The sequence below is a fragment of the Maylandia zebra genome, linkage group LG14, assembly GCF_041146795.1.
Source record: "Maylandia zebra isolate NMK-2024a linkage group LG14, Mzebra_GT3a, whole genome shotgun sequence".
NCBI classification, from domain to species: Eukaryota; Metazoa; Chordata; class Actinopteri; order Cichliformes; family Cichlidae; genus Maylandia; species Maylandia zebra.
Genome location: NC_135180.1, coordinates 24,674,049 through 24,698,584, shown reverse-complemented (window position 1 = coordinate 24,698,584; position 24,536 = coordinate 24,674,049). Strand labels below are relative to the sequence as shown.

General features: G+C 38.0%; 2 protein-coding genes across 5 annotated transcripts in view; one reads left to right on the top strand and one right to left on the bottom strand.

Moving 5' to 3' along the window:
* ift80 (intraflagellar transport 80 homolog (Chlamydomonas)) overlaps positions 1 to 4,577 on the bottom strand; it is a 55,696-nt gene extending 51,119 nt beyond the window's left edge. Inside the window, exons 1-5 of one of the 2 annotated variants that reach the window (XM_076873248.1) lie at positions 4,077 to 4,577; positions 3,887 to 3,945; positions 3,441 to 3,664; positions 1,525 to 1,635; positions 1,323 to 1,391 (exon numbers count right to left, since the gene is read on the bottom strand). In XM_076873248.1, the coding sequence (XP_076729363.1) occupies positions 1,323 to 1,391; positions 1,525 to 1,635; positions 3,441 to 3,664; positions 3,887 to 3,921 (439 nt within the window). In that variant the 5' untranslated portion in view covers positions 3,922 to 3,945; positions 4,077 to 4,577. The remainder of the gene's footprint in view (positions 1 to 1,322; positions 1,392 to 1,524; positions 1,636 to 3,440; positions 3,665 to 3,886; positions 3,946 to 4,076) is intronic. The other variant, XM_076873247.1, reaches the window with a different exon arrangement.
* Positions 4,578 to 4,875: 298 nt separating this feature from the next.
* Positions 4,876 to 24,519, top strand: smc4 (structural maintenance of chromosomes 4). Of its 3 annotated transcripts, none has more exons than XM_004543574.5 (24): positions 4,876 to 4,965; positions 6,428 to 6,579; positions 7,597 to 7,787; positions 8,324 to 8,515; positions 9,538 to 9,714; positions 11,712 to 11,876; positions 12,264 to 12,391; positions 12,635 to 12,775; positions 13,267 to 13,417; positions 15,240 to 15,404; positions 15,486 to 15,719; positions 15,821 to 16,006; positions 16,096 to 16,257; positions 16,411 to 16,636; positions 16,762 to 16,838; positions 17,411 to 17,563; positions 17,732 to 17,858; positions 18,131 to 18,320; positions 21,395 to 21,539; positions 21,770 to 21,943; positions 22,215 to 22,397; positions 22,666 to 22,898; positions 23,850 to 24,033; positions 24,152 to 24,519. In XM_004543574.5, the coding sequence occupies exons 2-24, from the start codon at positions 6,438 to 6,440 to the stop codon at positions 24,314 to 24,316; spliced, it is 3,891 nt and encodes a 1,296-aa protein (XP_004543631.1). In that variant the 5' UTR covers positions 4,876 to 4,965; positions 6,428 to 6,437; the 3' UTR covers positions 24,317 to 24,519. The 3 variants fall into 3 exon arrangements, with proteins under 3 accessions (XP_004543631.1, XP_004543630.1, XP_076729361.1); XM_004543573.5 differs by having other exon boundaries at positions 4,896 to 5,078; XM_076873246.1 differs by lacking the exon at positions 4,876 to 4,965 and adding an exon at positions 5,154 to 5,168.
* The last annotated feature ends 17 nt before the right edge of the window (positions 24,520 to 24,536 follow it).

Here is a 24,536-nt window from a genome sequence, read left to right as displayed (position 1 = left end):
ATACTGGACAAATCAACAATCTGTTATTTTCTTTAAAAAAAAGTTAAAAAAAAAAAGTAATGCACTGGTCAGCTGAAAGACTACAGAACACAACTAAAGGAAAAGATTGCAAATTCTTTCATTTGTTACAAAAGCAAATAAACAAAAAACCTTGTCCTTCACAATAAGTTCAACTTCAAGTCAACAATACTCTCAAAAATTTTGCCGTATCATTGTCAAGGTCTAAAATCACGAGAAGTTTTTTATAAATGTAAATACAGAGAGTTTACAACAAAGTTTAAACCACTGGTTACACTCAAAAACAAGAAGCCTAAATAAGACTGCTAGAAAACATCTAAACAAAGTTCTGTGAAATATTCTTTGGACAGATGAAACCAAAATCAACTTTTACCAGGCTGATGGACCTAGTCAAGTACAGAGAAGGAGAGAAACAGCTTATGATCCAAAATGTACCATATTATGTCAAACATGGTGGAGGCAGTGTTATGGCATTGGCATGTATGGCTGGTAGTGCAATTGTGTCTCTAGTCTTTATAGATCATGCGACTGCTGATAGAAGTACCACAATGAGGTGTTAAGTGTGCAGGGATGTAGTGTCTGCTCAGATAAAACAAAATTACCCAAAACAAATTAGACAGCACTTTGCAGTGCAAAGGGAAAATGACCTGAAACATACTGCAAACAGTACCCAAGAGTTTCTAAAGGCAACGAAACAGGATATTCTTCAGTGGCCAAGTTTGTCACCTGATCTAAACTCAACAGAGCATGTTTGACCCACAGAGTGACCCAAAAACAAGCAGGACTGAAGATGGCAGTACTAAAGGTCTGCAGTGTATCTCAAGGGAAGAAACAGCATTTAGTAATGTCCATGCTCTCTAAACTCATTCACAAGTTTATTGATTGATTTGGAATCCACTGTGATGGTGCATGGAGCCAAAATGGCAAAAAGAAAAGTGCCATTGCCCAAAACCATATGGAACTAACTGTATAGCGTTGCTTTTTTCCCTCCAACAAATCAGATTTTTCCCAGATGCAAATAATTTTATTAATTATCATCTGTTATTCAGGTAAAAATCTGATTGAGATTAAAGTCTTTTTTCAAGTGAGGCCGGACCAATTCAGACATCAGGAAAAGTTGGGCATTTTGTTAACTATAAAAATTTTACAGATGCAACTGTTTTCCTGATCAGTTTGATCTGCGTTTTGCTTTGCTAATTAACATGTTAGCGCTTAAATAATAAATGAAAAGTATGCAGTTTTACACATGCACTAGATACACATTTGCAGTTCTGCTTCAGTGAAATTAAGGTTTTAAGCCTTACCTTGGCTGGCTAGTGTCGAGCGTAGCATCCCACTTTTTGACCAGATTTTAATCTGCCCATCTTCTCCAGCTAATTAGAAAAACAACCAGAATAGGCCATAAAGACATCTTGATTAGATTCTCATTTTGATTTAAAAAGAAAAAAGGCTGATTAGATGAGTAGTTGTCAGATAACAGAGGAAATGAGTCCTAGTCATCTTTACCAGTGATAAGAGCAGTCCCGTCATAGTTCCATCTTCCAGCCAAAACAGCTCCTTTGTGCGCCTCAACACTCTTCTCAATGCGACCCATCTTTGAGGTTAAGTGGAACTTTCCTGCAACAAATTTACAAAAAAAAAACCCCCACATAGATGGTGTAAAGCCATTCCACACACTAGGCCTGGGGTGATGTAGGCGTTTTCAGTTGTTTATAACTCAAATACAGAACTGAGCGTTGTAATTCACTCAGTAAAGTTTCATAAATCTGTGGAATTCTAGTTACTGTGTAACGGAAAACAAGTTTTACTGGCCAAGACAAAATAGTAAAAATATATAAATAAATACGTATTTTAATCAAAACACACAATAACTACCAATCCATCTCCTAACACACAAATACAGACAAATTTATATTCTCTACAGTCAAGTAAATTACAAACTTCTGGTTTGAAGCAAATGAGTGAAACTAAAAAGGCTTCTGTCGGGTAAATTAGGGCAATTTTCTATGCGGTAGACACGAAAGGGTGATCAGCCATGGAGAGTTATTGAAGACGGTAGCCTACCATATACTTTGTGGCAGTGCATATTAAAAATTCTGAATGTTCTATGTAATTTCTGGTGACCTAAAACTGCAAATCAGCATGCTGCAGTGCTCTCTCATTTCTAAATTTGGACATCCCAACAAAAGTAGATGTAACTGATCCAGCAGGTAGTCAGTTTAACAGGCATGTACAGCTGAATGACTCTCTTAAATGAAAAGCACACTAGAAAGCCACATTCTACATTGGAAATGCTTAATTGTTTGTTTGCCTGTTATCTGGAAAGCCTCATTTTCAGATTTCTTATAAAAAATATAATATATATAAATATTTTTAATAGGAATGAAATATTATACAAACTCCAATACCATGTGTGCTTGTAATTTAAAACGCTAAAACTGCTTAGCATCATACATTTAAAAAAAAATTAAATTTAAAAATTAAAAAAAAAAAATCATAAATAAACTTGTAAAAGGAAAAGAAGGCCAACTAATCAAAAAAGGTTAGGAAATCCCAAAGATGTCAAGTCTTCAAAACTAATAAAACCCAGGTGGACTGTTTTCTCTTCAAGTATATTATACAATCTAATAGGAAATCCAACAAAGAATCCAGATTAAAAACTTTAATCTGGAGCAAAAGAAAACTTTCAGTGTTTAAGTTAACAGTGAAGTCAAAATAAATGAATAAAACTCTGTTTCTATTCCCATTGCAGAACCAATAACTTTTGCAATACTAATATTTTTAACCGTAACAAGACAAGAAGCAGAGGAAAGTTGCAAAATGGATCGTAACACTTTTCACTAGTCTCTGGTCTGCCAGAGAAAATTGCTGCTTCAGTTTGTGGGTGTGTTTATGCAACCCTACACTGCCATTAGTGTTGTGACCACACATTGCCTTGCCATAACAGTACATCCATATTCTGTGTGTTGTATCTAACACAGGCCAAAGAAGAGACATGTACGGCAGATTCATGTCACACAAATTGTGTCACCAAGGGTCGGTATTAGAAACCTACAAAACAAAAATTGAGTTTTAGAGTTTTAGATTTATACTGAAAGCTTCATAAAAAGAAGAATTCAGATGGACTCTACTGGATCCTACAAGTATCAAATTGGTAGAGATTATTTCCCTTAAATATAAATAACAACTCTTGAATTGTCCCTATGTCTTCTAAAATAAATATCAAAAATTAAGGAAGACATTGCCATCCTGTAGATAGCCAATTCTGTTACTTAATTTTATTTATTTATTTCATGAGAATGTCTTTAACTAATAAATGCATAGATATGACTAAAAACAGCCACTCCCACTGATTTTATGAGTGAACTCTGAAATAAACCCTTTAGCATTCTGGTCAAATTTTAGAGAATACAAAGACTTGCCATCAGTGCTGGTAAGGACAAAGATTTCAGCCTGGGCCTGTTTCTTCACACCAACAGTTTTGGGGAACCAGTGTAGGTCAGTAGGGTAAATTTCCTCTGGCAGTTTGACAATCAGACTGGTCTCACTGGTCAGCAGGTTCCACTTGAGAATCTGATGATCCTCACTGCACGAGTACAGCTCATCTGCTGTGGTCCAGCCAACGCAGCTCACAAGTTCTTTATGTGATCAGCTGTTAAGGAGTTATAGTAATGAACTGATTCTAAAACCCTTTTTGTGGTAACCTCTGCAATAAATTGGGTTTTCTGAAAAATGGACAGAGGCTAGAGCAACACAATGATGGGAAATATTACCACTGCCTCAAATAGCACCACTAATAATTATGATTTAAAGTTTTGGAACTGTGTCACAGAATTACATGTGTTCCATAACTACAAAAAGGATATGTTTGGATTCCTTTAGGAGCGACGTTTTCAGTCTCATGGTGGATGTTCGTTCTGTTGATCACTAAACGAACAGAAAAATGTCAGAGACAGTAACGTAACTGTTATGTTAAAGCTCTCTATATAACACTGTTGTCAAACCAACACAAAAAATAATAGTACAGAAGACCTGAAGCATGGGTGTATACAGCTTACCCGTAAACTATGTAAAGCAGCCGTTTGCATTCTCCGTTAGCTGTAACGATGAAACAAACAAGCGTCCGCTGTTGCTACGGTACCTGCTACTGTTGCTAACGGAAGTCCTCAGTTATCCCCTGAGTCTCGTCTGTGACTTGAATGCTAACGTTAACTTGTTCTCTTGTTTAAAATGGACATCGTTTTCTCGTTGCCGAGTGTGCTAAGCGAGTATCAGCAAAGCGTGCGTGTAATTTACTCTACTATGAAGCGCTATTAGAATACGCAAAAGTCTTATCTATCACCAATCAGCAATTTATGCCCCCAACGTATAAAACCTGCATTTTGGTAGCCATTTAATCTGGGTCAAAAACAGCTTGAAAAACAAATTATCGCGAGAGTTGCATCTCCACTTCCTTGACAACGGAAATTTCGAAATATTTCTAAGTTCAAAAACGACATCTGTTAAATAAATGTATTTATGCAAGTCGTTAGAATCGGGATCAACCAACACTAACAGTTGATCTATCGAGCTATATTCCCTCAAGTATAAACTATTGCTCGGAGCAGGTCCTTTATCGTACTACAGACAACCGTTTGAAGACGTAGGAACAACATTAGGCATTTTATGAGAATAAACTTGAATAATATGAACAATTTGCTGTAAAAGCATTGCATGGCTTTTATTCCTTTTCGTTTGTTCTTTATAGTCATGTGAATGCGGTTTGTTTGGAGTGAGACGGAGTTGGCTTCGTCCCCTTTTTTGAATTTCGTCCCCCCACCCCCGCCCTTTGAACGTTCCATGGTGCCTTGCGTCAGTTTGTAACGAATTTGGTTCGACAGCGAGGTTTAGGCGCCATTTACAAGTTTGAGTTGTCAACTAAGGAGAGCGAGTCGGAGTGACACGGGAGTAAATTTTTTGGATTATATTTGCCAAACTTTGGATTGACGATTATTTTTTGCGTAATAGCGACTGTGGTCTGAAAGGAAGACTCTTGATAGATCGTGGTTATACTGTGGAAGGTACATGGAAGTATTTTAGCGGAAAGTAACGACTGGGTTCCGTCTACTTGCTGAAATTTATTACGTTTGAAGAGGGACTTAACAGTAACGGCAAGTTAAACTAAGGTTTAACGTTAGCTTCTGATTGAAAGCGAGCAGACCATTATTACACATTCTAAGAGAAATAATGAGACCTAATCACGTTTCGTCTTAACTTATATTAAACCCACAGTGACACTCACTCCTAATAGCGACATTTCCGACTCGTTAAAGTAATGCTCGCATTGCAAATAGCTCATAACCGGCGGGCTCTAATGTATTTACTCGTTTAACTTTAATACTAGGGTTAACAACTTCTTTCATATCAGATAACACGTTGACGTTGGATAGGATTTGCGTTACGTTTATGCCGACACTGCATTTGACTTTATAGAGCCCAGCAACTCATACCTTTTATAGTTTAAGTTAGCCACTATGTTAGCTTTAGCGTCGCAGCGATATTTCATTTCATATAGTTAGCCAATCACTTAGCAGAAGTAGTAGTAGTACAGCTAACTTAACGGTAACGTTAGCAAGTAAAAACAGCGTGGCAGAGTTTGCGCTGCCATTGCCAAGTTACTTATTTGGCAAACGTGAATGTAATTATAACGTTATGCTAACACGGGTAACGTTGCATTAGTTGTTTGAATGTGCGTACCAATTACCTAGCGAGTTAGGTTGGCTCGTCTACGCCTCCGCCCCAACAAAAACGTTGTGGGGATGAAAGTTAATATTAGTGTCGGTTTGAAACCTCGATCAATTTAGGACGTTGGGTCTTCACCACCAACTTCAGCCACATTAGCAGCGGCTGTGTAACGCAGGCTAGGCTAAGAGAGCTAAGGAGGAAAATAATTAGGCTATTTGCACATTAACTGAGTCGTTTTTCACTTGCTGTGACGTTAACCTTATTTTTGCTGCGTTATTTACCGCCTAGGTTCGCGAGGCAAAATAAAATGCGTGATATAGATGCCTACTAGAATTGTTCTGTGAAAGGATGGGATTATTATTTTAATTATTTTAAAGACAAATGATGCTTAATTTTAAACTTGAAATAGATTATGATTCTGTGCAGTCATCGGATTGGTGCTATCTCATTTTAACGTTTTCAGCAGGAGTAACTCGTGTTATGCTGGACTCATTGTTGTAACAGCAATGTTAAGATATGCAAAATATACCGATTAACAGTTAGCTGGGCGTCAATAGGATCTGACTGTGGTAATGATTAGAGGCTGACAGAGAAGCTGCGTGTAACCGACTAAAAGTGGAGTTGAGAGATTGACAGGCACAAAAACCACTCATGGATATTCCCTTTTTACCAATGACCCCTTCAGATTTCAAGTCATGCCATCTAAAACTGCAAAGAGCTCAACTGCCTCCGCCAAGCCAAGAGGGAAAGGGTCGCAGTCTGACTCCGAAGACGAGCTAGATGTACCCCCTCAAGAAACTAACTCCAATGGCCAAGAGGAGGCACCGCCGAAAACTGGCAAGTAACAAAGGGTGTTTTGGTGTCTGTGAATCTAAATAAGTTGTTCAGTCAAAGCCTTTGCGTGTATTGCTGTATTGGTAGGGGCCAATTGGCACAGCTGTAAAGCTTTTTTTTCTCTTCTTGCTTAAACAACACGGAGTTAGAATGGCTGATATATTTTTGACTAAAGTGCCAGTCATCAATAAAATGATTTTGGAGATGATTTTGATAACGCCGAGTGTACTTCTTCCCCGAATCTTCTCAGCAGACGAGGTAATTTATTTCGAAAAATGAGGTGCTTTGTGTAGTAGATCAGAGCGGTGTTTGACTTAATTCTTGTAAGCTTGATATTTACTGATTTCTATGCGAACCCTATAAGATGCACATAAGCAGTGGGTGATGTCTGTATTTTGTAGAATATGTTGAAATGCTTCACTGAGTGTCTGGCTGCGAGGTTTTAATTGACAAACATCGACATCTTGGCTTGTTTATGCTTATGTGAGCACAATAGATTTTGGACAGGTCGTTGTGGCTTTGTGTGATGGCAACATAATCGTTTCTGCGTTACACATTATTATCACAAAACACCAGTTTTCCTGTTTCTGTTTGAGCACAGACAGGCATGAGTGAAAATGTGACGCTGATGGCTGAGATTTCCACTTTAGTTATTTGTCATCGACAATGTGGCGCATCTGAGTACGTACAAACGCTTCTGGTGGAGAGCGTTTGGATTATAATGTGGGTTCGTTCATAAGCGGCCATGGTCTCTTTCTTTTTTGGGGTTGGCTCTTGTTTGCAGAACAAAGGAAAATAACGCCTGTCAACTTTTCTTTCTGGAGTCGTACTTTGACTGCTCTTGTAACTTGGTGCGTGTGTTTTGTTTGTTTGTTTGTTTTTTTTTTTTTTTGTGTGTGTGTGCGTGCGCGAGTATGCTTCTCTACCCCTCCCCCACGTACAACTGTCTCCCCCCCCCCCCCCCCCCACCTGAAACGACTCGAACAGAAGAATAAAAGTTGTACTTTTTGTGTGCCACAGATTCGTCTCACGGGGAAGGTACCGAGACCGTTGATAATAGAAGTTTGGAGGAGATTGTCGGTAGCATCCCTCCACCTCCGCCCCCAGCAATGACCAATGAACCGGGCGCCCCTCGCCTGATGATAACACATTTAGTTAATCGAAACTTTAAATCATATGCAGGCGAGCAGATTCTGGGGCCTTTTCACAAGGTACGACCAAACATGGTTACACATGTAATCCCTGCCTGGGAAATACTCTTCTGATGTGTCACAGATTTAACATCACTTGTTGTGTATCCCACTCTTAATTTATTTTTTTCCCGTTTAATTTCATATGATAAAAACCCATAGATTTTTGCCTCGTGTAGTAGAAAAGAGAACATGTCACAGAATAATTTATTCTGCTATATTTTAGCATCATTGCCTTAAATAAAATCAAAGTGGAAAAAGTCAGACTCCATTTTGATTTAGTGAGTATCTCACAAGAGGTAGTGATCTAGTGGGGTGCTAACTTCTCTTGAAAATTATGAGTTTCTGTAAACTTTCTCTTCATACCTTTTCCTGTTTCTTTGTTACTAAATAATTTATCTATGTTAAAAACAACTTTAACTACACTCCCATGGAATACATTCAAATTTGCAGTCTTGCTGAAATAAAATGTTACTGTTTAACTCTACAGGATATACTCTGTTTTTACATTATTGATTTTATTTTATTTTTTTCTATTTTCTCTACCTTTTTCTTAGCGCTTTTCCTGCATCATTGGTCCAAATGGAAGTGGGAAGTCCAATGTGATAGACTCAATGCTCTTTGTGTTTGGATACAGAGCTCAAAAGATCAGGTCGAAAAAGCTCTCAGTGCTGATTCACAGCTCTGATCAACACAAAGATGTGCAAAGCTGTACTGTGGAGGTGCACTTTCAAAAGATTATTGATAAGGTATATATGTGTATATATATCTATCTCTCTGTCACACATATGCATGCTGCACTCACTCTGAATTAATAAATGGGTAGCCCAAATGCAGAAAGATGAGAAGAAATATTTTCTGAAGGATAGTGGTGTTTGTTGAATTAAAAAAAATTTTTTTTTTTCTGTTCTCTGTATAATATTGCTGCATAGTGATCACAACAGTGACTAAACAAAGACTCAAATCAGTCATGAAAGTTACAGCTAACACCCACACATGCCATAGTCAGTTCATATTGTGCTAGAGTTGATCCCTCTATTTTTAAATATATTTTTTTTAATTGCAGTTCAGTAATTAGCCTCTACTCATTTAACTGTACTGTGAAAAGTAAAAAAAAAAAAGTGGCTTTTGTATTGAGAGAGAACTTCAGTAGGGTGGATAAGATGACAGATTACATTGAAAAACGACTGAACTGTAGTTCAAAGAATTAAACACGTTTCTATATTTGATCTGCCACAGGGGGTGTGAGAAAGTGTTTTGCCTTGTGTACTCATAAATGTGTCTGAGCCTTTCTCTTTGCTTCATTAGCTCCAAGTAAATTTAAATCAAGTTTTTAAACTGATGGTCAAATTTTGTGTGCTATATCAGCTTTAAACTATTATCTAAAACAAAAACAAAAAATCAGAAGTAGTATAAACAAAGTTTTAAACTTTCTTCTAAAAGTACTTAATTTTCTGTTTTATGCTGTATTTTCACTGTCATTATTTTATCTAATAAACTGTTTTAATTCTCTTCATATGTTGCACTCTATACACTCCAGTATGTATAGGGTGTATTTGCATGTTACTCTGGCCAGCTTTATATACTTTTTAAAGAAGCCATTTTTTCTTATTTTGTTTTTAATGTAGTGTGTTTTTTGCCCTAGCCATCCTAATGTATTTGTTAGTGTTATAAATGTTATAAATATTGCAATTTGCTGTGTGGAGCTGTTTGAATTTCTTCTTAACTGCTCTTCTAAGCTGCTCTCTGTCCTCTGCCCCTCCCCCATCAGCAAGGAGATGACTACGAAGTCATCCCCAACAGCAAGTTCTACGTTTCCAGGACTGCCAACAAAGACAATTCCTCAGCCTACCATATCAATGGCAAGAAAGCCACATTCAAAGAAGTGGGTGCCTTACTGCGAAGCCATGGTATTGACCTAGACCACAACAGATTTCTGATCTTACAGGTAATTTTTTATGCAATTTCCTCTTCCAGTTCTAGCTTTGCTTTTTGTTTTAGTTTAGTTTTTTCCCCCTGCTGTGACCATCCCATTTTGTAAGATTTCCTGCTCTCTGTTCTCTACCCATGTCTTAGTCCACTTTGAGTCAAAGTGTTTCATATAACTTAAACCATGACTGTCTTTGGGAATAACCTGTTGCACTGGATTTGGAAAATAGATGTGCCCTCTGCCAGCCCTTAGACTACTATAGCAGCGCATCATGGTTTGAAACAATGTGGAAAAGGTGCGAACCATAATTTGCTGCTTTAGGATTTTAAGGAAAAGATACAGTTTTATCCACACTTGGACCGGCACGTGAGTGGCTGTAGTTGGATAAGTCACTAAGATTTTCTTGTGGGGGGAATCTTTGAGGCTGACCCACCAGTGGGGACAGGTTAGCCCCCGCCCTCCCTTTCCCATGTACCTGCCACGCTTTAGCAGCACGTAAATATTGGCGTGTGAGAATAGACCCCAACCCCAATATTAGCAGTGCTGCTTCAGTGTGGCTGGATCAAACACCCTTCATTACCATGGCTTTATTATTGGTTCAACATGTTGTTTGTTTAGTTTTTTTAATGTATTTATTTCAATTTACCTCAACTGTGAATGGAATGCAGTCCTGAATATTTTTTTATTATTTTATTTGCATAATTTTACGTTTTTATTTATATTTTATTTAGCTCTGTGTTGCTCTGACTTTTAAATCATTTCACTTGTTATACTTCTACTTCTCTTCTTCTTATTATTATTGCCTGTTGTTACTGATGAACTCAGAGACATGTAGGATTACAACTGAGTAAAGCAGAATAGCTGATTTAAAAAAAAAAAAAATTGTTTTCGCAGTTTTATTTATCCATTAAGTTTTTTTTTTTAATGGGATAGTTTCAGGTGAACACTTAAACCTGCTCTGCTCGATATTTTTGTATTTATGTGTGCATGTCCATTTCTACACTCCTATGTCTCTTGTCAGTGATATGGCTGCATGACTATGGGAAGAGGCTTGAGTTTGTTTTCCAAGGTCACTTTTCCAGGCCTCTGGCAAAGGGAAAGCTGTCTATTTTGTGCACTGGTCAGAGCAGAGGATGACGTGGGATTTCCCCCTCCTTCCTCTAACTGGCTTCTCCTTTCTTTCATACATAAAAAGTAATATATGAGCTGCTTTTTTTCCCACCCTAGACATAAATAAAAGCCCAATTTGAGACTTGGTTTGTTTTTACTACAACTAGATCTATTTTTTGTTTGACTTGAAATTTCTTACCTGGCAATATTTTTCTAGCCAGCCTATTTAAGATAAATAAATAAAAATGAACACATGTTCTGACAAATATAATTATACTGTAGAGTTGTCCCTAACTTTGGGCCAAGTAGTACATGTACAGTAATGTGAAAATGTAACTGGTGTAGTTACCCGAAATCAGAATTTGCATGTTTACACCAGCATTTGTTTTTCAACCACCTTAAATTTGGATATGATAAATTTTGCATCTTTTAATGTGCGGTGATTGCTGTGAGGCAATGTTTTTATTTTAGCACTAGTATTTCTGAAGCGTGTTAAGCATGTGATTACAGAAATTAATCATTTAACAGATTTCATCTGTTTTTATTTTTTATTTTATTTTTTTAGTCAGTTAAGTAGTTGAATTTTAATTACACTCTTTGTTTTCAGCTTCTTTGAGTAAAGGTAGTAAAAAAATACTCATGATTTGTAACTTAAAAAATTATTATTATTATTTTGCACAGGATTTGTGTATGTGTGTGTGTGTGTGTGTGTGTGGCAAACTAGTGTTAAGTCAAGTTTAGAGCCATAAGTTCAGCTGGCCACACCCTAATGGTTAAACATGTGGATAATTTAAAAATAAGATTTTTTTTTTTTTACAAATTATTATTACCCATTTTCATTTTGGCTTTCTGTGAATGGGTGCAAGCAGTATTTTTGCCAATGTGCTGTTGTGGACTTTGCCTAGGGTGAGGTGGAGCAGATTGCCATGATGAAGCCTAAAGGCCAGACAGAGCATGATGAGGGCATGCTGGAGTACCTGGAGGACATTATTGGCTCCTGCCGTCTCAAGGAACCCATCCAAACTCTGGCTCGCCGCATTGAGCTACTCAATGAGCAGAGGGGAGAGAAGGTGACAACTCAAATACTGTCTGTTCACACAGTTTAGCTAACCAACTTTCCTTCCTGTGTATGGACTACAATTGTTGAGCATCTATTCAGTAGTCTGAGGCTCATGAGGCTTTCTTATGTGTGTGTATGTTTTGGGGTACTTTCAGTACACATGTCTGAGATGAAAATGATGCACTGACAGGAAACTATGAAGCATACAGTAGATTTAATAATTGGGTTTTATTGAAAATTATTTTTTGTTGATTGTACTGTGTTACCATGTTGACAAGCTTTTTATCTTTTTTTTTCTTAAAGTTGTTATTTGATTTTTTTTAAATTTTTTTTTATACTATGCAAGTAACTAAGTTTTATCACCAGACATAAAATACTGTTATTTTGTTTACCTAAGCTAAACAGAGTAAAGATGGTGGAAAAAGAGAAGAATGCTTTGGAGGGAGAAAAGAATAAAGCTGTGGAGTTCCTCACCCTGGAAAATGACATCTTCAAACACAAGTGTCAGCTCTGTCAGTATTACATGTGAGTACACCAATACCACCTCTGTTTTGTACATGGAAAAATTTCATCAATAATATAAAAATGCAGACCCAGCAGTTGTACAGAAAAGACTTCTCCATTTCAAATACTCAAAAGAACAGCTGGGCATGCTTCTCTGCTGTCAAACATCAGTCTTTTGCTTTCCATGTAAATGATAAAGTTTTATCAGACTTTTTTCCCCTCTTTTTTTCCTTCTCCCTCTCTCTGTTTTCTCTTTGTCATTAGTCATGATCTGCAGAAACGTGTGGTTGATAAAGAGCAGGAAAAGCAAAAGATCTCGGAGGACACAAAGGAGCTCACTGAGAAAAATGCCAAGTTATCAGAAGAGATGGAGAAAATGAACCAAGAACTCAAAAATGTGGAAAAGTGAGGCATTTGCATTTCTTCTCCTTCTGTTAACCAATATAACTTTTACCACATTACTCAGTTTTTTTATGACTTAGTAACATTTTGTATTTGTTTGTTTTATTTATTTATTTTTCTTGGTTGCTTAAGCATCTCTTATCTGGAAGGTGTATCAAGTGTAACAAACATGGGTCTAATTTATTTACACACACAAAAATGTTTACACAAAGAAGCGTATGTGCTTGAAATTTATATATGCAATAATTCTCATAATTTTTGGGTTGGTGACCATAGATAATTTTTAAACTGACAAATCATCTCTAAAATAATGTGCAGGAACTGAAAACTGGAAGAACATTAATAATAAGTATACTGTATTTTTTATATATATATACATACATACATACATATACATGCGCTTAATGTATGTATTTTGTATATTTTTTCAGTTTATATAATATTTCAGTAGATGGACTTGAATGTACCCAGTAAAAAAGCTATTCCTCCACCAGGAAACAAAATAAGCTCAACAAGTACATTGAAACCCAGAAGGAGAAGTTCACCCAGCTGGATTTGCAGGATGTTGAAGTGCGTGAGAAGATTAAACACTCAAAGAGCAAGAACAAGAAACTGCAGAAGCAGCTGGAGAAGGACAAAGAAAAGGTGTGTTGGACTTTAAATTGCAGACAACTTTTACACAATTGTTTCAGAGTAATTAGAGCCACTCTGATAATCACAGTGGGCATTCACATGTGATTCAGAGGTACAGACACACAATCTGTCAGTATGGTGTAGTTTTGTCCCTTTTTTTATTTAATTGATATTTAGCATACAAATCCATCTGCAAATACAAGGTTACACAAAGTAACCAGTGGCATGGTTACCCTATGAGTTACTGTATTTAATTTGTATGAAGGCCAAGACAGAAACGTGGGCACTAAAAATAAATTTTCTTTTGCTTGTCAATAAACACCATGGCTACAGTTTTGAAGCAGAGAGAGGAAAAAAATGTTTGTAACCCTTTTACAGCAACTTACTTAAAATAAATATATGACAGAAACTACATTTTAGCATTTTTGTTCAGTGTTTCATTTACTAAAATCATTTGTAGGCTGAGAAGTTTTCCACCGAGTACACACGGCTTCATGTTTTACAGTTGTCAGCAGTGTTGTTTTAAACTTGGGCTTACAGAGTGATTACCAATCATACTAAATGCAAAATATAAAACTAGCCTTAGTTTGTATATTTTAATAATTTCTTTTATTTTTATGGGTTTTTTTTTTGGTTTCTTTTTTGTTTTTTTTCTGTCATCTTTTAAGGATGATACATATTTGTGTGAACAGAACAAAGTGAGGTCTGACTGCTGGCAGAGGATGTATGACACAAAGCAAAACTTTCTATATTGAAACTTAGTACACAAGTGTTTGAATGTTGCTGACACATTTTTAGTCTGAAGCACAAATGCCATATGATACTGAAAGATAATTTTGTATCCAAGTGTGTATAGGGGCTTTGCTTTAATTTTATATGTGTGTGTGTGTGTGTGTGTGTGTGTGTGTGTGTGTGTGTGTGTGTGTGTGTGTGTCTTCTTTCTTTGGGTAAAGTCAAGTTTCTGTATTTTTATAAATTAACTGACATTATTCACAGGAAAAAAATAAAGCCCTATATGAGTCCGGAAGGGCTAGCTGTCTTAAAGTAGCCACTAGGGGGCTGCGAAGTAGCACAAGTTGATAGTGTGTGTGCTCTGTTTCACAGTTCTCGGTCGTCCTGTCTCTTAGACTCACGTTTTTTTGTCGCTTAAACACGAACTTAAGAGTTTTTTGTTTTTTTTTAACAGTAACCAAGAGTTGTCTCATGACTGTCAGAATATTCTCATTTACCTCTGCTCTAAAAGCCAATCTGCTCCACCTACAATGGCTGTGCTCTGGAAACATCTTGGTCAGAGGGGGAGCTGGGCAGAGGCAGGCAGACCTCTGGGGAGCAGTGTTCTGCTGTATGGTAGTCAACTATGGCCTGGCTTGTGTAACGCTCCCAGCAGCTACATTCACATTTCACCCGCAGTTAACCCTACAAAACATAGACTATACACACGCACCACTCCTTGGCTTGTTTCAGCCCTGCCAAGTGGCAGATTGTTGTGCCAGTCTTAACCAGAGCTTGCTCAGTCCTGAATATGTGTTTATAGTTGATTACAGTTGTGTGTTTTGGCCTGTGTCTGGATGCGTAGCACAGTTTCTTTGTAACTGTCGCTGTCAAAAAACCCAAAACAACAAACTTGCACCTCCTATCTCCCACACTCTTCTCTTGTTTCATCTTTTCTAATTTAGGAAGTAAACGGCTGTTTCTCGGTGGGTGGTAGAAGTGTTTACTACTGATGTTGTCAAGTTAACCTGGAGGGAGGGAATCTAGCAACTGTTGCTTAGATTTTGGAGTTGGACACATTTCATATGCTTTTGCACATTGTCCTGTCTGGCTCATCTTTCAGCTGGAGGAAGTGCGTGGTATACCAGCCAGCAGTGAAAAGGCCATCTCTGAGGCAACAGCTCGCAAAGAAGAACTGGAGCAGCAGAAGGTGAAAGAAGAAGAAAAACTTAAAGATGTGATGGAGAGTTTGAAGGAAGAGACCAGCGGCTTGCAGCAGGACAAAGAGGTATCTGTATACATCATGGTTTTTGTTGTGTGCTCACTGAAACTTTGTTTTTAAAACAAACAATCTTCTTGTATAATCCAGAAAAAAGAAAAGGAGCTCATGGAGCTCAACAAGGCTGTAAATGAGACCCGTTCTCGTATGGACCTCGCTCAGTCGGAGCTTGACATCTACCTTAGCCGCCACAACACAGCTCTGACACAGCTCAACACAGCCAAGCAGACACTGCAGACGACCTCTGACACACTGCGGGAGCGCCGTGCCGCCATCAAAGACCTGGAGGTCAAAATACCTGAAAGAGAACGGGAGCTAAAGAAGGTAGAACCAAACATCAGCACTGTCAGTTAGATAACATTTTGTGGATAATTTGTGTTACAGCCATCATGTGTTTTGAGTTTTTGCCTTCTGTTTCTCTGTAGGATGAGGAAGAGTTGGAGCAACTGATGAAGACTGATAATGAGACAAGGGAGGTGGTGAGGGAATTGAGGCAGAAAGTAGATGAAGCCAAGAGCTCCCTGTCCTCGAACCGCAGTCGTGGAAAAGTCCTGGATGCCCTCATGCAGCAGAAGAAAAGTGGCAGAATCCCCGGCATCTATGGACGATTGGTAAAGAAAATACAAAAATTGCAGAACTCAACAACTTTCCTTCGCTTGTTTCTATTGATTAATGATTCTAAATATATTTATGCCTGTAGGGAGATCTGGGAGCCATAGATGAGAAGTATGATGTGGCCATTTCATCTAGCTGTGGTGCTCTAGACAACATTGTAGTTGATACCATTGACACGGCTCAGAAATGCGTCACATTCCTAAAAGAACAGAACATTGGGGTTGCTACCTTCATTGGTCTTGACAAGGTAAATATGAAGGATTTAAAGAACTTCAGTCAGGCGAAATATAATTTTTTAAGTCTTAACGACTTTAGTTATATTTTTTGTGAAATATTGTGCCTTCAGATGGCCTCCATATCTTGCTGCTCCTTCTCATTCATCTAAACTTCCTTTGCACAGATGAAAGTATGGGAGAAGAGCATGGCTTCCATTCGCACCCCAGAAGACAGCCCTCGTCTTTTTGACATGGTGCGAGTGAACGATGACAGTGTGCGACCAGCTTTCTACTTTGCCCTGAGGGACACGCTGGTGGCCCAAAACTTGGAGCAGGCCACAAGGATAGCCTACCAAAAAGACAAACGCTGGAGAGTGGTCACCCTGAAGGGAGAGATAATAGAGATGGCGGGTGGGTGATTTATCTTTTCTGTCTATCTTGCTCGCAATAAAAAATATATATACTTATGACCCTCTCAATTAGATCATTTGGTTAAATTTTTTAAAAAGCTTGAATAATTTTCCAATGTTTCACAGGAACCATGACTGGAGGAGGAAGAGTCATGAAGGGCAGAATGGGCTCTTCTATTGGCACTGAAGTCTCCCAGGTGGAGGTAAATTGTTTGAAGCTATAATGTTTAATACAACTTGTATTTTAATTGAACATAGCATACACATACATGATCTTTGCCTCTGCAACCAAATGGTCCACAGATACATCTGGACTATGAGAGCAGATGGTGCCTAAGCTTCTCAGTACTAGTTGCACAAGTATCAATAATAATGGGCACCACAAAATGCAATGTGAGAATTCAATAAACATTTAAAAGTGTGTGAAACTCTCTCTTGGTTTCGAACTAACTGGTCATTAAAGTGAAACATTATCTTTGAGTCCATTTTTAGTCACCAGACTACTGTATCTGTCGGACTGTCTGTTTAGTGTTTATTGCAAACCAAAACTTCAAGACAGGAGCTTGGAGTTCTTAGTTATTCACTCTGAAAGGTCTCCTTTCAGAGTGAATAACTATTCCTTAATCCACATGAGTGATGTGAACTTTTAAAATAATAATTCTTGCCATGAGATTTTACTTTATACACATTTCCCAGGAGTGATGGATAGTAGAAAACATAATCACAGCTAGGCATTTGTGTATAGGACATGATGATTTTCATTTGTTTTCTGCAGCTTGACCGCATGGAGAGCAAGCTAAATGAGAAAGTGTCGAAGCTGCAGGGATGCCAAGAGAGAAAGCTGCAGCTAGAAGAGAACATCCAGCGCCTGCGGCCACAGCTCCGGGACATGAAGAACACCTTGGAAAAATACACCAACAGCATGACTGTACATAATTTTCATTCATTCTGCTCCTCTCACACTCATTTGGCTGTGTTTTTGATCTAATTAATAACCCCTGCTATTAGTAAGCCATCAAATAGGACAGTTTTGACTGATTAAAACATTTTTTGTGTTTGCAAATCTGAATTATTTCTTTTTCTTTGCTTCTCTCAGAGTTTAGCTGACCAAGAGACTCACTTGAAACTTCAGATCAAGGAACTTGAAGCCAATGTGCTGGCAGCTGCCCCAGACAAGGCCAAACAGAAACAGATGGAAAAGAGCCTGGAGGCCTTCAAACAAGGTAATGTCCTGTAAACACTAAAGAGAAATACTGTTGTTAATCATTTAAATATGGTAATGTTCACTCTCTTGAGATGTTTAAAAAAATATATAATCACTTGGTAGTGTAATTTTGTTTTAAAAAAATCTTGTCACATTATTGCTCTTAATAACCAGATTAGCTTTTGTGTATACATGAATTTAATTCTTGAATCCTTCTAAATCTATTAATACAAATATCTTTGTCTTGTTTTTTGTTTTTCTCCTATATGCTGTTCCTTTTTGTTCAATCAGACTACGAGGCAGCATCCAGTAAGGCTGGGAAGGTGGAAAATGAGGTGAAAAGGCTCCACAATCTGATTGTAGACATCAACAGCCACAAGCTTAAAGCTCAGCAGGACAAGCTTGACAAGATCAACAAGGAGCTAGATGAGTGCTCCTCTACCATAACCAAAGCCCAAGTGGCCATAAAGACAGCTGGCCGGTGAGGAAATTATGCTTGTTTAAACTCATTTACATGTGCATCCACTGATCGTAGACGAGTGGCTACTGGTGAAATCACTGTGAAGCCTGTTATTTATAATTCTGACATGTGTATGAGTCTCTGCTCGTACATAACAGGTTAAATACCTAAATTATACAAAGAACATAAAAGTTATCTGTACCTGGTATCATGCCCCTCAGTAATATTACAATATGCAGGAATATTCTGAATTATCCATGCAGCTGGACAGATGGTTGATTCCATGAAAAGTCATTCAGTACCTCCCACCCAAGCCCCTCAAAATCAGGTGGTTTTATTTATTTATTTTTTTTTTTTACAGAAACATTATTATAATAAATAGTGAAAATTTTCAGAGTTAGGAGTGTGCAGAATACACAGGAATGGGTTGAAATTTTGGCACTTTTTGAGCCTCTGTGACTTCATAAGTACCACAGATGGCCACATGACATTTTGGGGGCTGAAGGCTGCCACCAAAATTTTACCAAAATGCCGCCTGATGGACTATGAAAGTTACGCAGCGTAACTTTCATAGTATAAAAGTGTTTTTGTTTTGTTTTTTTGCATGGCTTCATGGAAGTTTTTGTATTGAATCAGCTCCTTCTGAGAGACTGGGGAATGTTGTTGTTTTTTTTTTTTTTTTTTTCTCTCAGAGTAGTTTATTTTGTAATGAAAGAGCAGGTATCTCCCTTTTATCTAAAGAGGGGACACCCTATACTGTTTGTTTTTCCTTTGTTCTTTTTTTCTTACGACTATTCAATACTAATATCACATGTAAGTAGCATTGGGTTTCTGTCACTAAATTCCTGTCTCCTGTTGTTGTCATTGGTTTCTTTGAATTAATCAGTGTTGTGGCAGTGGTGAGTGTGTTGGGTGTCTAGTCTTTGGTGTCTGTGGCTGGAACATTAAGATTGATCATGTAGGCAGGACAGCCTGGCAGCGCGCTGTAGCAAAAACACACACTTGGTCTGTGTGTGATGTGGTTTGTCTGGCATGACAAGCTGTTGAGTCGATTACGAACAAAGTGGGAGCTTATGAACTGACACACGGAAGCAGGTCTGAAAGCCAAAAACATTTACTTAGACAAATGAACCTACCACCACAGTTACACACTTTGTGTATGAAAGAGATTTTAATCTTTTAGAAGCCGTTGTGACTGCAGTTTAAGTGAATCTGTGTTTGGGTAGCACTGCATCTAACCACAGTAGATTTTATTCTAAGATCCGAGCCAAGTTTCTAACCTTGAATTTCACTCTGTAATATGCAAAGTATGAGATTTGACTGTACAGACGCGCCATATTAATGTGAATGACGGCCTCAGAGTGCAGCAGTGCAGGGATTACTTTTGTTTTAACAAGTAGTATTTATGAGCCGTGTCAAATCACTTTTGTTCTTTTTTTTTTTTTTTTTTTTTTTTTTTAACCCTCACGGCACAAAAAGAATAGTCAGGTAGGACACCTGGGATATATATTTGCCTTTTAAAACGAGTTGTCAGACAAGTGTTTTGTCTGACAGTAGTTCATTACCAGACAATAACTAATACACTAGGGCTGCCACGATTTGTCGACTAGTCACGATTACGTCGACTATCAAAATCGTCGACGACTGATTTAATAGTCGACGCGTCGTTTGAAACTTTGTACGATCACAAAAGACGCAGGAATAAGTGGCAGGATTTAAGAGTGTAATAACGGACTGAAACAGAAGATGGCAGCATGTACAAGGATGTCAGCTACCGTTAAACCCCGAAGAAGAAGAAGAAGAAGAAGCAGCTGTGTCCCAGAATTCATAGCGCGGCCCAGCGCAGTTTCCAACAATGGCAGCAGCTAGTTAGTTTTAATGTTACTCTTATTATTCTTTCTGGGTCACAAAATAAACGTTTAACATATTTTCAGGCGAGAATGTAGCTGTGTAAACCTCAAATATCTGCTCAGTTTATCAGGACACCACATATTTTCAAAAGCGCTCCGACGTTTTCGGAGACATCTGTTACCCACTAGCTCGTTAGCGAGCCGGGGGCTAGGCTCACTAGCGCCGTGAGAACACCGGACTCCCCGCAAATCGTTTTCAAACCCACTGCCGTCTTTCGCTACTCAGGTTAAATATATATGAGTCACTTAGATAACTTAAAATGTTATTGTTTGGCTTTTTTTTTTTAGTATTTTATTTGTTCCTGAGTAAATCAGTTTGTCTGAGATTAAAGTTATAGTTTTTACACAGCTGAATAAACGTCAAGCAGACAGCTGATTATCAGAAGTGTGAGATGCTCCAGAATATACTCCAGTGTCCTGTTATATTTTAGATAGCAAGGAGTTTATTAAACTTCACCGAAACAATCTGCAAATTTCATTAAAATTTAATAAACTATCATCTTGTCTTTATTTTTAGTTAGCACCTTAAACACTTAAAGCTGTAAGCTAATGATAGTTATATAAGAGCAGATGCTGCTGGTGCAATAAGCTGTAGTTTTACGTCTAATGGATGATGATCTGATTAGTCGACTAATCGCAAAAATAATCGGTGACTAGTCGACTATCAAAATAATCGTTTGTGGCAGCCCTATAATACACAATTTTTTTTATTAAGTTTTTTTTTAAATACTGTTGACGACAAACTGATAAGGAGAGAGATGATGTGGATAAAATGTTAAATTACTTTGGTTGTGTCAGTTTGTGTACTCAGTGGGGTGTTTTTTGTTTTTTGTTTTTTTGTGCTTCACGATTTATTTGATTTGTTTGATATTTATATGCACATACGTTCAGTTGTGTTTCAGGCTTTGAATTGTTCCCAGAATGGCGCTGACCTTTACTTCAGTTGTCTTAACGCATCCAGTGTAGACGGATGAAGCTGCTGCTATAACATTGCTCAATTTACAGCTGGCCTCCTGTGCAGGCAGGATGATGGCCTGGGTTAGAGTAAGATCCTTGTGTAGACAAATATATTAGCTCTTCAGCAGTCATTCTGTAATGTTTTTGATCCACTACTGATCATCAGCAGTAATCTTTCTAATATCATGTGTCTGTCACCAACTCTGACTGTTGCCGTTTCCTCTGTAGCAACCTGAAGAAGTTTGAGGAGAGTGTGGCTTGTGTGCAGCGTGAGCTGGAGGAGAATGAGAAGTCAATAGCTGAACTCACAGAACAGCTGAAGAAACTGGAAGACGAGGCTGGAGAGATCATGAAAGACTGTCAGGAGGCTGAGGTTGGAACTTTTCATCCACTTTGGTTGTTTTATATTTCTTCACAGGAGGAAAAAAAAGTTTGTTGTTTTTTTTTTTTTTTTTTGCACTGATTTTTTTTTTTCTCAGAAGGATTTTACATTTTTAGCAAGTTGTTTTAAAACCTTGCTGTCCCACTTGCACTTTGTAAGAAAAAAAAAAATTAACGTGTGAAGGGCTGATGTTAGTTGTTTTTTTTTTCTGTTTCTTCCAGGCTGCATTGCCAGATGTGCAGGAGCAGTATCAGGGGGTGCTGAAGGAGATAAAGGCGCTGCAGCAGCAGGAGCACGCTCTGCAGGAGGAGTCCCTAGGCGTCCGGCTCCGCATCGAGCAGATCGAGGCCACCATTACCGAACAAAATAACAAAATCAAACACTGGCAGAAAGAGGTGGGAGAGGAAAGGTGTTGCTGTGAATTGATGTACTACTATAGTTTTATTCTTGTAACAATAACATTAATGAAGATTTACTCAGCAAACTTAAAGCAAGGGACAAAAATAGTCCAGTGATATCAGACCCACTTTGTTTTATATTGATACTTTTTTTTCATTTTCTAATTGTGAATGCTTTAATCATATCTGAGGCCCTTTGATTTGTATCTTTGCTTGCTCTACAGGATGATGGTGTAAAATAGTAAAAACTATTGTTTCTATTCCACAGGCCTCCAAGCTGTCCCTTCATACCATTGAGGACAAGCCAGCAGAGGAACTCCCTGTGCTCACTCCGGCTGAACTCGATGAAATCTCAGATCCCAACATCATTATCAACAAGATGATCACATTAGAGACCCAGTGTGCTCAGATGAAGCCCAACCTCGGGGCCATCGCAGAGTACAAGAAGAAGGTATGCACAGGCGTGACAGGCAGCCTGCTACCTAACAACTCGCTGTTGCTGAAACTCAGTGACTGTTGTTAATACTGCTGTTTTATTTTGTTTTTTCTGGATCTGTTGGCTCATCTAATGCTGGTTCAGCCAATGTGTGGAGCATGTTTAGTGGTACTCTCTTGGTCCATTTATAGCTTTATTTTAAGCAGCTCTGTTTAGAATTTATCAAAACGGAAATGAGCTCACAGCCTAATTTTAATTTCAATCTGCGTGTTCGTGTTCTCAGGAGGAGCTTTACTTGCAGCGTGTCGCCCAGCTTGATGAGATCACTACAGAGAGGGACAAATTCAAACGTGGCTACGAGGACCTGCGCAAACAGCGCCTCAATGAGTTCATGACTGGATTCAACATGATCACAAACAAGCTGAAGGAAAACTACCAGATGCTTACACTGGGTGGTGATGCAGAGCTGGAGCTCGTGGACAGTTTGGACCCCTTCTCTGAGGGCATCATGTTCAGGTAAAGCATGAGTGACTGTAGGTGATCACTGTGAGGTTCATCAGTGCAGAGATTTCATCGCTTGCTTTTGAATCAATTCAGTTTTTTCATTAATGTCGAGGACATCTGATAGAAAAACCAAACACTTGTTTACATCCCAACAATCCAAATAAACTAACAACCAAACTAAATCCTACCTGCTTCGAATTAAACAAATGTTCAGGCAGACTTATTGTAAAAATCTAAATTCTTTAACACAAAAAAAAGCTCTCAGACCTTTTGAGAGATCTAGTTTGTCTTTCACATTAGAGGGATAAAAATAATTTATTATTTGCCTTTTTCCAAATGCTGTTATCTTTTTGGCATTTAAAAGTCTGAGATTCATTCATTTCATTATAATTATGTTCCTCAGATTTTGTAGAACTGGCTTTATGATTTTTTTTTTTTTTCTTACGTCACTCTGACCTCTTCCTAAAATGTTCTGAACTTTCTGCCAAGCACAGTGAAACTGTTCTTTTAGTGTACGTCTGTTTTCTTCTATTATTAAAACTGATCCCAAATCTTCCTTTTAACATTTACGGGACTCAAATGAAGGATACTGTTGTTAAAAACAAGTAACAGTACTGAACAACACACATCACTAATGCCCTGACCTGCACATGGTCAGGTGTAAGCATGTGATGTACTTTTACTCATGAAGTTTAAAATAGCACAGTTACAGCTGCACACAGCTGTTGGACTGTGTTAAGCAGCGTTTGCTGAAATGTGTGAGCTCGAGCACTGAGAGCAGGTTCAGGCTGTGCATGAAGGCAGATTAAAATATGGAGTGTGTTCAATTTCTGGAGATGAATGACATAGCGTCTTTCTAAGATCTCACACAGTCGAAACATGAGTATTTTTTTGTTTTGTTTCTTTTGGGTGATGATGCATTTGCTAGACAAACAAACTTTTTTTTTTTTTTTTTTTTTAAAGTGTTCGTCCTCCCAAGAAAAGCTGGAAGAAGATCTTTAACCTGTCGGGAGGAGAAAAGACCCTCAGCTCCTTGGCTCTGGTGTTTGCGCTACACCACTATAAGCCCACACCACTCTATTTCATGGACGAGATTGATGCTGCCCTTGATTTCAAGAACGTCTCCATTGTGGCCTGTTACATTTATGTGAGTATGGAGCGGTTGATTCTGTTAATGCCTCAAACATTCACCCTTTTGAGTAGTAGTGCTACTTTAAAAAGCAGCAAGGTGGTGTAAAACTAAAGGAAATATATTTTTCTTTCAGGAGCAAACAAAGAACGCACAGTTCATCATCATTTCCCTGAGGAACAACATGTTCGAGATCGCTGATCGTCTCATCGGCATCTACAAAACTAACAACACCACCAAGAGTGTGGGAATCAACCCAAAGACCATCGTCTTTAAAGAGCACGACGCCATCACTGCCTAAACCCAAGAACCCTGTTTGCTCTTTTACTTTACCTTTCACACATCATGTAAATATTGTGTTATGATGAAATGCTGCTATTTTTTTTTTTTTTTTTTTTTAAAGAAAGTTTTCTCATGTGCTGACAAATGTTTTGCATTTGTTACAGCAGCTGTCTGTGTAAAATCTGAGATGTACTATTAAAATTAAATCCTTTTTATATTAAATGTGTAGTTAAATGTCT